This window comes from Hemiscyllium ocellatum, chromosome 1 (genome assembly GCF_020745735.1).
Source record: "Hemiscyllium ocellatum isolate sHemOce1 chromosome 1, sHemOce1.pat.X.cur, whole genome shotgun sequence".
Taxonomy (NCBI): domain Eukaryota; kingdom Metazoa; phylum Chordata; class Chondrichthyes; order Orectolobiformes; family Hemiscylliidae; genus Hemiscyllium; species Hemiscyllium ocellatum.
The window spans coordinates 148,567,751-148,582,922 of record NC_083401.1 but is presented as its reverse complement, the minus strand read 5'-3'; the positions used below and the strand labels follow the sequence as shown (position 1 = coordinate 148,582,922).

Sequence of the window (15,172 nt, the reverse complement as noted above, 5' to 3'; positions counted from 1 at the left end):
TCTGCTTCTACATCTTATGGTCTTAACTACACATCTGCATTCCAGTACAGGTTTCTACAGTTGAGAGACCTGGACAACACATGTTGGCAGGAGGAAAGGATAAGCAGTTTCCATCTTTGCTGCTTCAGATGTATTGTTTGTAGGAAGGTCACCAAATCAGAAGTTCTGGAATGTGCGAATGTCGTCAGCAACATTCATTGCTAAGATAACAATATCCGCACTGGTGAAGCTATATACCCAAAGCACTTCTTCACTGTGAATGTCCACTGGATTACAACTGCTGAAAATATGTTGCTGGTTAAAGCGCAGCAGGTCAGGCAGCATCCAAGGAACAGGAAATTCAACGTTTCGGGCTTAAGCCCTTCATCAGGAATGAGGAAAGTGTGTCCAGCAGGCTAAAGATAAAAGGTAGGGAGGAGGGACCTGGGGGAGGGGCGATGGAGATGTGATAGGTGGAAGGAGGTCAAGGTGAGAGTAATAGGCCGGAATGGGGTGGGGGCGGAGAGGTCAGGAAGAAGATTGCAGGTTAGGAGGGCGGTGCTGAGTTCGAGGGAATCGACTGAGACAAGGTGGGGGGGGGGGGGGGGGGGGGGAAATAGGAAACTGGAGAAATCTGAGTTCATCTCTTGTGGTTGGAGGGTTCCCAGGTGGAAGATGGTGCTCTTCCTCCAACCATCGTGTTGTTATGTTCTGGCGATGGAGGGGTCCAAGGATCTGCATGTCCTTGGTGGAGTGGAAGGGGGAGTTAAAGTGTTGAGCCACGGGGTGGTTGGGTTGGTTGGTCCGGACGTCCCAGAGGTGTTTCCTGAAGCGTTCCGCGAGTAGGCGGCCCGTCTCCCCAATATAGAGGAGGCCACATCGGGTGCAGCGGATGCAATAGATGATGTGTGTGGAGGTGCAGGTGAATTTGTGGCGGATATGGAAGGATCCCTTGAGGCCTTGGAGAGAGGTGTGGGCACAAGTTTTGCATTTCCTGCGGTTGCAGGGGAAGATGCCGGGAGTGGAGGTTGGGTTGGTGGGGGGTGTGGACCTGACGAGGGACTCACGGAGGGAGTGGTCTTTGCGGAACGCTGATAGGGAAGGGGAGGGAAATATATCCCTGGTGGTGGGGTCCGTTTGGAGGTGGCAGAAATGACGGCGGATGATACGCTGTATACGGAGGTTGGTGGGGTGGTAGGCGAGAACCAGTGGGGTTCTGTCCTGGTGGCGGTTGGAGGGGTGGGGCTCAAGGGCGGCGGAGCGGGAAGTGGAGGAGATGCGGTGGAGGGCATCGTCGATCACGTCGGGGGGAATCTGCGGTCTTTGAAGAAGGAGGCCATCTGGGCTGTACAGTATTGGAACTAGTCCTCCTGGGAGCAGATGTGGCCGAGACGAAGGAATTGGGAATATGGGATGGCGTTTTTACAGGGGGCAGGGTGGGAGGAGGTGTAGTCTAGGTAGCTGTGGGAGTCAGTCGGTTTATAGTAGATGTCTGTATTGAGTCGGTCGCCCGAGATAGAAATGGAAAGGTCTAGGAAGGGGAGGGAGGAGTCTGAGACAGTCCAGGTGAATGAAGTCGGGGTGGAAGGTGTTGGTAAAGTTGATGAACTGTTCAACCTCCTTATGGGAGCACGAGGCAGCGCCGATACAGTCATCGATGTAGCGGAGGAAAAGGTGGGGGGTGGTGCCAGTGTAGTTGCGGAAGATGGACTGTTCCACATATCCTACGAAGAGACATGCATAGCTGGGGCCCATGCGGGTGCCCATGGCAACTCCTTTAGTTTGGAGGAAGTGGGAGGATTGGAAAGAGAGGTTGTTCAGGGTGAGGACCAGTTCAGTCAGTCGAAGGAGGGTGTCAGTGGAAGGGTACTGGTTGGTACGGCGGGAAAAGGAAGAAGCGGAAGGCTTTGAGTCCTTCGTGATGGGGGATGGAGGTGTACAGGGACTGGATGCCCATCGTGAAGATAAGGCGTTGGGGACCGGGGAAGCAAAAATCATGGAGGAGGTGGAGGGCATGGGTGGTGTCCCGAACGTAGGTGGGGAGTTCTTGGACTAAGGGGAACAGAACCGTGTCGAGATACGCGATGAGTTCGGTGGGGCAGGAGCAGGCTGAGACAATGGGTCAGCCGGGGCAGTCAGGTTTGTGGATTTTGGGCAGGAGGTAGAAACGGGTGGTGCGGGGTTGTGGGACTATGAGGTTGGAGGTGGTGGATGGGAGATCCCCTGAGGTGATGAGGTTATGGATGGTCTGGGAGATGATGGTTTGGTGGTGGGAGGTGGGGTCATGGTCAAGGGGGCAATAGGAGGAGGCGTCCGCGAGCTGACGTTTGGCCTCAGCGGTATAAAGGTCAGTGCGCCAAACTACTACCGCGCCTCCCTTGTCTGCCGGTTTGATGGTGAGGTTGGGGTTGGAGCAGAGGGAGTGGAGGGCTGCATGTTCCGAGGGTGAGAGGTTGGAGTGGGTAAGAGGGGTGGACAGGTTGAGTCGGTTAATGTCGCGGCGACAGTTGGCTATAAAGAGATCGAGGGCGGGTAAGAGGCCAGCACGGGGTGTCCAGGTGGATGGGGTGTGTTGGAGGCGGGAGAAGGGGTCGTCAGAGGGTGGGCGGGAGTCTTGGTTGAAAAAGTAGGCACGGAGGCGAAGGTGGCAGAAGAATTGTTCAATGTCTCGCCGCGTGTTGAACTCATTAATCCGAGGGTTTATGAAGGTGAGGCCTCTGCTGAGGACTGATCTTTCATCCTCAGAGAGGGGGAGGTCTGGAGGGATGGTGAAGACCCGGCAAGGCTGGGAGCTAGGGCCTGGTGTGAGACTGGAGCTGGGAGTGGGAGCGGGGTTAGGCACAGGGGAGGGGACAGAGATCAATGTGGGGGCGGGGTTAGACGTGGTGACGAAGATCGGTGTGGGGGCGTGGTTAAGCATGGGGGCGGGGTCACGCGTGGTGACGGAAGTCGGCATGGGGGCGGAGACACATGAGGCTTTCCTGATGAAGGGCTTATGCCCGAAACGTCGAATTTCCTGTTCCTTGGATGCTGCCTGACCTCCAGCATCTGCAGACCTCACTTTTTACACTGGATTACAACCTCCTGGATATTCATACCTTTCCTACAAGGGCATCTACACAAGCATATCATGAGTCCCTCCTCCCTACCTTTTATCTTAGCTTGCTGGACCCCAAGTCCCTCCTCCCTACCTTTTATCTCAGCCTGCTGGACACACTTTCCTCATTCCTGATGAAGGGCTTATGCCCGAAACGTCGAATTTCCTGTTCCTTGGATGGTGCCTGACCTGCTGCGCTTTTCCAGCAACGCATTTTCAGCTCTGATCTCCAGCATCTGCAGACCTCACTTTCTCCTCATATCATGAGGATGGCAGACATAATGACTGTCTCCTAGTTGTCAGTGTCTAACAGCTGTGGCCTCTGGAGACTGTTTGGAAGAGGTGAGCAAAAACAAAAAGCTCTACAAATCAAGTAGTACACTCAGAGAAAACCAAGGCAATGTAAATTGTGCACCTCCTCAGTTCGCCGTCTTCCTGAACAGGAAATATGTCTGAGAATGCCAAGCCAGAGTCAGACTTCTGAACTCCACCAGACTAAATTAAAAGAGTTGACCACAAAGTCACAAAGGCAAAAGTGAGGACTGCAGATGCTGGAAATCAGAGTCTAGATTAGAGCGGTGCTGGAAGAGCACAGCAGGTCAGGCAGCATCCGAGGAGCAGGAAAATTGACGTTTCAGGCTTTAGCTCTTCATCAGGACTGAAGGCAGGGAGCCTCCAGGGTGGAGAGATAAATAAATGCCCATTTATCTCTCCACAGAGTCACAAAGCATTGTTTTACAAGATGTAAGGCTGGCCCATGTATCAGCCAATGAATCAAATATGAAGCTGGACTGAAATTTAAACAATACTACCAATATTGGGATAGAAATTTACTTGGGCGGTTTGAGTACTTCATCTTGGAGTCTTGAAGGAAGGCTTTAAAACTTCAAACATTACTGGGTGAACTACCTTTCACTTACACAGGCAACACACGCTATTTTAAATAAAATGAAGGTCCAACTGGAAACAATTCTGAAGAAGAGTTATTGGACTCAACGTTTACTGGCTCTCTCTCCACAGATACAGCTGGATCAGAGGATCTCCACCACTTTCTATTTTCACTACATGATTACAGATTCACTTCATTACTGTAATAAACAGCACAGCCTCGACCAGGGAGACAAAATATTGACTACTTGATTTTGAGAGAAATGAATGTACTTAAGACAACAATAGCCACAAGTCTTTTCCTGTATATCCCAAATTATATTTATATCAAACTAAGAAAATGATCCACAATTTAAGGCAATCTACTAGAACATCAAAGATGACACATTAATATGGTGCAGACCAGACTGTGATCCAAGGCAGATGACCATTCTACTGTCATTTTTAATAAACATCACTATCATTATTTTAAAGACTTGCAAAATTTCTATGATACACAAAAATGAAAGACTTCTGAGAAAGTCTACCAACCAAATTAATTTGTTTGATGTAAAGTCAAGTGATAGCTTCAAAAATGGTTTAACGTGAGAATAGTCCCAATATCAATCCTTAAAAATGTTACTGTTTAACCATGACATTTAGAATTTAAAATACTTTGAAATACAAGCCAATCATCTGTCTTACAATGCCGAACAGTGTCATTTGATGTCTGGGAAACAGGACTTCCTGCGAAGTCTGCTTTATTATTTTCAGATGTTAACCCTCAGAAAGCTATAAGGAATATGTGATAATGACGCACAAACTTGGAGTCTTACTAATAACATTAGGACAACAAAAATACCAATATCACCTGAAAGCAATTTGAGAACTTGTTTTCAGACCTTTTTTAAAAGGCAGAAATGAGTACTTGAATTTTTTTCATCTAGACATTCAGGAAGGTGTAACATATTTAGTTATCCACCTTAAAGTTTGAAACTTCCTGTTCATAAAGTCTGAGTCCTACAGCACAGAGACAGGCTCTTTGGCCAAAACTGGTACATGCCAACCAATATGTCCATCCACGCTAACCCCATTTCCCTGCACTTGGCCCATATCCTTCTAATCTTTTCCTATACATGTATTTGTCCAAATGCCTTTTAATAGTTGTTAATGTGCCCAACTCAACCACTTCCACTGGCAGCTCATTCCATAGGCGTACCACCCTCTGTGAGAAAAAGTTGCCCCTCAGGTTCCCTTTATTTTTTCCCCTCTAACCATAAACTGATGCCCTCTAGTTGTCGATTCTCCAACCCTCGGAAAAAGACTGAATGCATTTGCTTCATCCATGCCTCTCGTTATCTTATACACTTCTCAGTTTTCTACTCTCTATAGTAGAAAGCTTATTCAGCCACTCTCTGTAACTCAGACCCTTGAGGTGTGGCAGTATCCTTGTAAATTTCTTCTGCACTCTTTCCTTTTTAAATACATCCTTCCTATAGCAAGGTGACAAAAACTGAATATAATACCCCAAGTGCAGCCTCACAAATGTCCTGTACAATTGCAAAATAACTTCCCAATTTCCATACTCAATGCCCTGACTGATGAAGACCAGTGTGCCAAAAGCCTTCTTTATTGCCCTGTCTACCTGTGACTCCACGGTCCCTCTGTTCCAATACACTCCTTAAGGTCCTACCATTCACAATGAAACTCCAACCTTGATTTGACTTTCCAAATGAGAGACCTTACATGTATCTATATTAAACTCAATTTGCCATTTCTCAGGCAATTTCCCCAGCTGATCAAGGTCCTGCTACAGTTTTTGAGAAACTTCCTCACTGTCCACGAAAGCACCTATTTTAGTGTCATCTCCAAACTTACTAATTATGCCTTGTACATTCTCATCCAAATCCCTGATATAGATAACAAACAGCAATGGGCCCAGCACTGATCCCGGAGGCAGACCACTAGGCACAGGCCTCCAGTCCAATGAGCATCCTTCCACTATTACCCTGTTTCCTACCATCAAAACCAATTGTGTATCCAATTTGCCCAATCCCTCAGGATTCCATGCAATCTAACCTTTCAGAGCAGTCCATGTGGAACCTTATCAAAGGCCTTACTGAAATCCATATAGTGTATGCCTACCGTCTTGCCCTCATTAACCATCCCGGTTACTTCAACAAAGAATTCTAACAAATTTGAGAAGTATGATCTGCCAAGCACAATGACATGCTGACTACTCCTAACCAAATTCTGTTCTTTGCATTGGTCAATTAACTCACTAATAATTTTGAAATACTTTTTTCATCCCTTAAACGAACATGTCATTTGTTTTAAAGTATGTAACAAATACAAGTCATATTGGTCTCTGTTCAGAAATATGTTTATGATCTTAAGTTGTTCTAATTTATATGTTAAGAGTTTATTCATCTAGTCTAACTCCAAGGCAGAGGGTTTAAGGAATGGAATACCAGTTTAGGGAACAGGACAAATGGTCATGAAGTGGAGGGATAATGTTAATTTTTGGTCATTTGTTCCTCAAATTATGGAACATATACGTTATTTTGTGCATTGATTAAAAATATTTTCCATACTTTATCTTTGATTGACTGCATTTATTCATGCTTTTTTTTTGTCAAGTGATGGTTATTTAGGTAACATCGCTTTAATCTGCTCATGGGAGTTCACAGTCAAATATGGCTGCCTTTCATCTTAGCCCTACATGATCGTGTTCATTCCTGTCCCAATTCCAACTCCTACATTCTTGAACCTCTGAATAGTTTTTAGGATGTTCTTATATTCTTTTATGTTTTGCATAATGCATAACGCAGATTTCCAATTTGTAACTTGGTTGGCCTCACTAAATAATATGATCATGTCATGCAATATTATACTCTCAGCACCACGTAGAACTATAATCCCTTTAGCATGTTGCGATCTGACAGCTAATCTAGGAGTGAAAACAGTGTCATGCTTTATTATTCTTCTTTCAGTTCATGAAAACACATACGGAGTACTTATTTTAGTTTACTTAAGTGAAAAGGGAAGTTACTCTGTTACAATTAATTACCTAATGCACAAGTGTTAACCAACTTTCAACATAGAGACTGAAAGTTAGACCTTATTGAATACCAAATGTACTAACACAAAGATCATCAGAGTAATAAAATATTTAGCAATATAAAACGAGAACAGTTTAGGTTGAGTGCAACTCTTAGGCAATGCAATGTAGATTATGTCAATTTCCCAGGGGAGGCAATGTCATAAGCTACTAGCAGCATGGGTTTCTTCAATGGTATCAAAACAGAACATAAGCAAGCTGTGCAGAACGTGGTGCATAGTGCTCTCAAGAAATCTATGTAGTTCATGTGATTCTCCTTCAGAGGCACAATGCAAACAAATGCTTCCACTTTGTAGTGTCAGTGCAATTTGCACTGAATGGAGCAGGGTGGTCTCATTTCTGCAGCCTGTTAAAATAAGCTTTTCTGCATTCACATACTGGTGGCCAGAATCATGAATTATCAAGTACACCTCCCAGTCTTACTTGCTATCTCCCTTTCTCTATTGCTTTTATGGTCAATACCATGAGGATTATCAAGCAGCATTTCTTTCCCCAAAGCAAGTGGCTGCTGCCCAGTCCATTCACCATTGCATGACTGGGCAACTTCAGTAATGTAAGAACACTGCACCATTGGACAATTCCCCAACTACCCCACTGACTTTACATTCCATTCCTTATTCAGTTGTCAGTCAATAGTTAAAATTATATTTTAGTATGAGCAGATCACATACATCCATCTATGTGACTTCAATAGGAAGCGACTGTGTGGAAACTGGATGATCTCAACCGAGTTGAGAACATTGTTGAAAAAAAAGTTATCAAGTACCAGAAAACATTTTAAACCTTTCAGCCCAGTGACAATATGCAAACAAAAATGGAAAGAAATTACTTACCAGTGCCCCCACTGCAGTGGTCACGGAGCAGATTCAGATGGTCGGCTCAATTAATACGAAAATTCAGACGGTTTTGTAGTAACTGGCCAGTAATTGCATTTGTTTCAACGGAACTAGGAAAAAATTTACTCTGCACACATCCCAACCAGTATGAGCTAGTAATCCATTTGAAGAAGATTTATCTGACGTTGCAACTGGGCAGAGCCAACAGATATTCCTGAGGCACTTGTTTTTTTGATTATTGTTTGTTCTATGTGAGGCATGGTCCTCAATACTGACCAGGCCTACCAGTAAGCTGACCAAACAGCCAGCTGTCTGGTAAAGACAGTGACCCAGAGAAAAAAATCCAACTCTACACGTCATCGGATGGCTCCAATTTAAGGCTGAAGCTGTTACCTTAAATTGTCACCTACCTTTACAGCAAGGAAACTGAAAGTGGCAGGAAACCTAAAGCAGCACTGATACATTGTTCACACAATCCATACACTTATACAGAACATAATGACCAGACTTTAAAACTACATTATTAGCTGAAAAAACCTTTGTAAGGTCTGGTAGTCATTACAGGTGCTATACAAAAGTCAGTCTTTATTTCTTATGAGCCTAGGAATTATTTTTAGCAAAATGAGCCGTATGCTTAATTTATTTGTATTACATTCCACCTTTACTGTTTTAAATAAATCCATTGCTTTAAACGTTTCAGCGCCACAATTAAAACAGCAAACAAAGAAATGTTGGTAACGTCACATGAATTCATCAACCAGTTGTGTACCAGTAATTCGCCAATTGTACACTGAATGCTTTGCTTGAAACTGCCAGCACATCATTCGCAAAGGGAGCTTCTTGGCTGCAGTAAGTGACAATTTTCACATCAAATCGCACAATCAATTTGAAAACTCATATCAAGATGTAGGAGTTCTGGTATGAATGACAACTGGAGTAATTGACACGTGATTCAAAATCAATTACAAATTGGAGATGCAATTCCCAATAAATATGTATCTTCAGCTGAAATGTAAGAAATCCTTCAACCAAGCTGGGAATCCTGTATCTTCTGAGGTGGCAAATCAAGTATTGATTTTAATGCTTATGGTTTTGTTTTTAAACAAGAGAATTGTTCTGAAACGTTGGTGGAGAGAAGCTTTTGTTAATTTTTAAAAAAAAATGTTTGAGCTGTTCCATCCATGGCTGGTTGAGCTGGTGCAATAACTATATCCTTCTCTATTAAGTCCAAAGACGAATTTACTCCAGATAACAGGGCTCTCACCAATAAGCTGGAAGTGGGCTGCTAGGCCTGCAATGAGTTATTGATGCAGAGGTTTCTCAAAGACAGTTACCCTGATGCTGGAGATCTCACCCCATAATTCTGCCATAAAACCATAGGAAACAGGAACAGGAGGTGGCAGTTCAGCCCCTTGAGCCTACTCACCTTTCAACAGGATCATGGCTGAAAGACATTCCTCATAACCACTTTGCTGCTCTTTCCTCATAACCCTAATATCCCCTACTGATTAAGAGTCTATTACAGTCTTAAATGTACACAAGGGGGTCTGCTCTCTCAGCTCTCCATAGCAAGGAGTTCCAGAGACTCTCAATCCACAGAGAAGAAATTCCCTCTCATCTCAGTCTTAAACTGGCACCTGTTTATCCTGAGACTATGCCGTCTAGTTCTAGTCTCTCCCAAGAGGGGAAACATTCTCTCAGCATTTATCCTGTCCAGCTCCTTAAGAATTTTATAGGTTTCAAAGAGATCACATAAGGGGAGCAAAACTGCTCACAGCACTCCAGATGTGGTCTCACCAGCACTTTGCTGGCAATGTACACACCAGGAACCCAGGATAAGCGAGTGAACTATAATGTCCTAGAGAAAGGGGTTGCTGGCTGCATAAGGGCAAGAGGGTGAGAAAAAGGCCAAAAGGATGGGTCACAGCAAAATCCCTCTCCCCACTTCCTGAAGCCAGGTCCCTCAATCAATTGAATGCCTCAAAATAAAAAGGAACTCCTTGCAACTACCCATGCGCCTTCCCACCCAAGATCTAATTGGGGCAGTGACAGGAAGCCACCTTTCCAATTAAATGCCTCTCTGCCTCCAAACCTACCTTCAGATGAGAATTAAATTTCATCCCATGAATGGCTGCACTGGGACATGTGGCAAACTCAAGCTGCTTCATTAATGTAAGGCCTGGGCCATTTCCACTTTAGTCAACAACAAGTTGTTATCTTGCAATAATATTAGCTTTGTGAAATGTTTTAAATTCAATTACTGGGCTGAACTTCTGAAGATCCTTTCCCTTGCTAGAATGCAAGTTACCCCCACCCACATTGAAAGCTGAACATGTCTCTGCAACAATGATCTGACTTTAAGCAGCTTGTTCTCCTTCACAAGAGCCTCAACAGAATCAATATTAGCCTTCGTCAGCAGCAATCTATTAGTGTTCTTATAGTGGCATAGGGAGCAGAAATCTCCCCCTTGATTGGGGGTGTGAAGCAGCTTTGTTTTGACACTCCTCCTACTGAAATTTCAGCAGCTATTTTACTAGGAGTACGGCCTGAATTTATGTCTCCAATACTGATTTGTCACCGAAATGCTGGCCCCACTCAACAGATCCACTGTCATTCTGCAATTAGAGACAACATGAATTTTGTGACCCATGGTTACTTGTTTAATGCTTCTAGAGGTAAAATTGATTAGCTGAGTGTTATGGTTGTATACTTACCAAACACTGACTTGATCCTCCGTAAGATGTTGCAGACTGCAGTCTTTTTCTCTCTGGCAGATGTGGTTAGATATTCATGGTCAAGAAGTTCCAGGAATAGATGTAATTCCACAATCAACTCCTCCATCACTGAAAAGAGCAAACAGCAACGATTAGCTTGCTAATATTGTAGTCCACTAACAATCACAGCGTTGGGGCAATTCTACAAATCTGCATTTCCAATGGCAATGGCACATGCATAGAATTTGCTTTAGGAATTTGCAGATCAGCAGCCTGGATACATTTAAAACAGATGGAAAATAATATATTGTACACTCTCACAAATAAATCCTACTTCTCATTCAGATGCAGCATCAGTCCCTATGTGCTGGACCAAATGTAGAACATACATTTCCACATAGGACGTTTGTGACTGAACAATCACTACACCTTGTATAGTCATTTGCCTTGACCCCAAAAGCCTATTATTAACTTCTGACAGACATGACAACTCTTTTTTTTAAAACAACTGAATTGATTGACAATTGCTTGATGCATTTAACTTAAAACATTAATAAATTATAATTCTCTCCAGTTAATATGCAGACCACAAAATCAGATTCAAGATAAATTGTTCAAAGTCCCACATCAATAGAGAGAAAACAAAAAAAAATCATCTTGAAGTTGAAATATGCTTGAAGTGACAGGGGTATATTGCGGTCTCTGTAGATCAAGTAGTTCATGTCAAGACCAATCTGTCAGTGTTTTTACTGTTGCTGTTGTTGTTCTGGCTCACTTCTATTATTATTGTAATGTACACACCCTCCTCTTTGCTGATGCTGGTACACTAAACTTAGACTCAGCAAGTTCCTGCATACTGCCTTTCATCTCTACCTCTAAATCATTACTGATTGAATAAGCATCAGATAGAATTGAGATGTAAAGAGTGTAAAAAGGGAAAAAAAAGACCCAGGGAAAAGAACTGTATGTTCCAAGAGCAATGCATTGGCGCGTCATTATCTTCATGGTAAAGATGCTCCTTGCATTTCCTCATTTGGATTTCTAATTGTGTGATCGGTAAAAGTACAGGAGAAAGTTGTCTTTGAAGACTAATCTATAACAGCTAGTGGCTCCTTCAAACATTTGCTGTTAAGGGCTTCATTTGCACCTCATCAGTAGTAAGGCTTTTAAAAAGCAATGTTATATTACAAGGTTATATTGCTACATATCTGCCTTATGGTGTCTTCAATGTTGACAGTGAAATTACCAGCACTTCAGACTCAGGAGAGGCACCCAGATGCTCTACAGCAGAGTCAAGTAACGGGGGCAGCAATGAATAGCAAAATTTCACACAGTCAAAGTGAAGATTAAAATACAGCTATCAGACAATGATTAATGAGTTGAAACGTGACAGAAAAAGCTGAGGCAGGGCATTTTTTTCTATCGTTTCTTTTGCTATTGGTTAATTTTCATATAGATTTTAGTTTGAAGCTAGTTTATACAATTTCTGTCAATGTTCCATATTTGTGGCTAGATTACAAGGATGAAAAATGCATTAAAATTTCAATCAAGGAATTGAATGGATTTGTACTCAGCGTATATTATAAAATGTTGTGAGAATGCTGTGGCATTGGATCACAGATGCCAACAATGCCACAGTCTTTGGGGCATCTCCCCAGGGAGTTGCCACAATCAGTAAGTTTTCTGAGAAGAAGAACAAAAATCAAGAGGAGTTGTTGTTCCTCAGAGGTGGAGTGACATGGTTAGATTCCAGGGAAACACTAGTTTCAGCATGGTTATGAGGCCTTCACTAACATTTTGTGCTCCTTTTATGATCAAATGTCTTGTTATCAATCCCCACCCAAGCTCACCTTCATAAGATTCAAAAGCAGCTGCCACTACCAGCCTGAGGAGGTTCTGAAGATGGGATGAAACACACAAATACTTCACTTATCAGTCTACAAACTGGAGATGAAAAGTGTGGTGCTGGAAAAAGCACAATAGATCAAGCAACAGAGGAGCAAGAGAGTCAACATTTCGGATAGAATCCTTCATCGGGACTCTTAGAGGACAAACCGGCTACGTAGGCTGGTGCTGAGGACGGAGATGTGGCTGCAGTAGCAGGATTGTTTCAGAATGAGGTTGAAGATCTTCAGGGTGGAGGAGGTGACCGGGAGTGGAATGGGAGAGAGACCCACTGTGATTTTTGTGGAGGGAGGGGGAAAGCTTCTTCAAGGTGGGCTTCCTTCGCAGAGGCTTTGCAGTGTGGTTTTTGGCAACTTGGAGATAGTGAGGACTGCAGATGCTGGGAAGTCAGAGTCAATAAAATATGGAGCTGGAAAAAGCATAGCATGTCAAGCAGCAGAGGAGCAGGGGAGTGAACATTTTGGGGCAGAACCCTTCATGATGGGTCCAAGCTATCCAACATGATGCGCTGTGTTCTAGTTCATAAAATATCTACAGTGCAGAAAGAGTGATAACAGGTGGGGTGCTGCTCAAATTCAGCTGCTCACCCCTTAGTTGGACAGCATCCAAAGTCTGACCACCATGAGCTGTTAACTGACTCTATCCAAGCCCAAGGCTGTTCCTTGCAGTGCTAGGGACCTCCTGTGTGAAGGCTCTTGATGAATTTTGCTGACAGCTAGAACAAGCTTCCTCATTTTGAGTCTGCACTAGACGTTAAAGCAAGACAGCAGTAAGAGGAGTCCACTACTTCTGCTTGAGGGGGCACAGTACAAAAAACATGGCATGACAATGCAAGGAAGGGACACTGAACATGAAGGTAGGCTCACAGAGAGAGTGAGCTGAAAATGTGTTGCTGGTTAAAGCGCAGCAGGTCAGGCAGCATCCAAGGAACAGGAAATTCGACGTTTCGGGCAAAAGCCCTTCATCAGTTGCCCGAAACGTCGAATTTCCTGTTCCTTGGATGTTGCCTGACCTGCTGCACTTTAACCAGCAACACATTTTCAGCTCTGATCTCCAGCATCTGCAGACCTCACTTTTTACTCACCGAGAGAATGAGCACTATGACAGCACGTAGAGAGTGTGAGGACTATCTTTTTATTTTGTATGTAAAAAAATTATTATTTTTAGAAATAAGAAAGAGCCGTTTTAAAATAAGTATTTGAAAAGAGGGCTGTAAGCAAGTAACGAAACATCCATTGAAGGTATTGTATAAATAACTGTCTAAACAAGCAATAATTGAAATTTGAGTCGTTGACAATTGAAATGGGTTACAGAAAGAGAGACAGAGACAGAGATGTGTTTAATTCTTACCCAGCTTGGGAGACATTTCTCTGTTCTCTACAGTCAAAACTCACTGTAGACCTGAAAAATACTAGTTTGTCTTCCATGCGACAGTTGGTGTGTGATGTGACTTTAACTGGCAAATCAGAGACATTTTATAAGGGAACCAGTGACCCAGAATCTCTCACCAAATAGTGCAAACAATTGGACATAGGTGACTGAAGCAATGATCAACAGAATCTGAAGCAAGGCCTATTGGTCTTCTAGGTTGACCCTCTGCCCAATAACTTATTTCCTTTATCTGTTTGTCACCTGTCTATGTATGTGTAGACAAATTTATGGGAATTAGAGTTTTAAGTAGTAGTGTTTTTTTGACAATGGTTTATAAGTGTTTACATGTAACTAGAGTCTAATTACATTTAATAAATAGTAATTTCTGTTCAGTACAGCAGCTTGACTGAAAGCGTGGACCAATCTTGGTCTGAAGATCAGGTAGATTGAGAGACTGTGTATTTTAGAACATCTTTAAAGTTGTGTCAACTCCAGGAATAGTAGGGCTCCATTTTCAGTGTGCTACCCCAGTGAACTGGAACAAGAGTGTGGAAATATAGGCTGTTCTAATCCAAGAGCTGGGTGTGTAGCGTTCTTGTTCTTTTGGGGCAGCATGGTGGCTCAGTGGTCAGCACTGCTGCCTCACACTGTCAGGGTCACCGGTTCGATTCCAGCCTTGGGCAACTGTCTGTGTGGCATTTGCACATTTTTCCTGTGTCTGCATGGGTTTCCTCCAGGTGCTCCAGTTTTGCCCCCACAATCCAAAGATGTGCAGGTTAGATGAATTGGCCATGCCAAATTGCTCATAGTGTTTAGGGATGTGTAGGTTAGTGCATTAGTCAGGGCTAAGTGTAGAGTAATAGGTTTGGGTGGAATACTCGGAGGGCCAGTGTGGACTTGTTGGGCTGAAGGGCCCGTTTCCATACAGTAGGGATTCTATATTCTATTACCATAATGGCTGCTAGTACAGTGCAAGGTGCAGAAGCATGCTATATGTCGACTGGCGATGTGACATGAGGATTCTTATAGGCTCAGATGCTAAAATCTGAGAACATGGGGTACATTTAATTGGTGCCCCGTGACATCAGAGCTGAAAATGTGTTGCTGGTTAAAGCACAGCAGGTTAGGCAGCATCCAAGGAATAGGAAATTCGACGTTTCGGGCATAAGCCCTTCATCAGGAATGAGTCATAACTCATTCCTGATGAAGGGCTTATGCCCGAAACGTCGAATTTCCTATTCCTTGGATGCTGCCTAACCTGCTGTGCTTTAACCAGCAACAC

General features: G+C 43.6%; 1 protein-coding gene across 1 annotated transcript in view; it reads right to left on the bottom strand.

The window, feature by feature from the left end:
• afap1 (actin filament associated protein 1) overlaps window positions 1-15,172 on the bottom strand; it is a 283,296-nt gene that overhangs the window by 131,104 nt on the left and 137,020 nt on the right. The window contains exon 2 of the mRNA XM_060832686.1: window positions 10,615-10,743. Within this exon, the coding sequence (XP_060688669.1) occupies window positions 10,615-10,743 (129 nt within the window). The remainder of the gene's footprint in view (window positions 1-10,614; window positions 10,744-15,172) is intronic.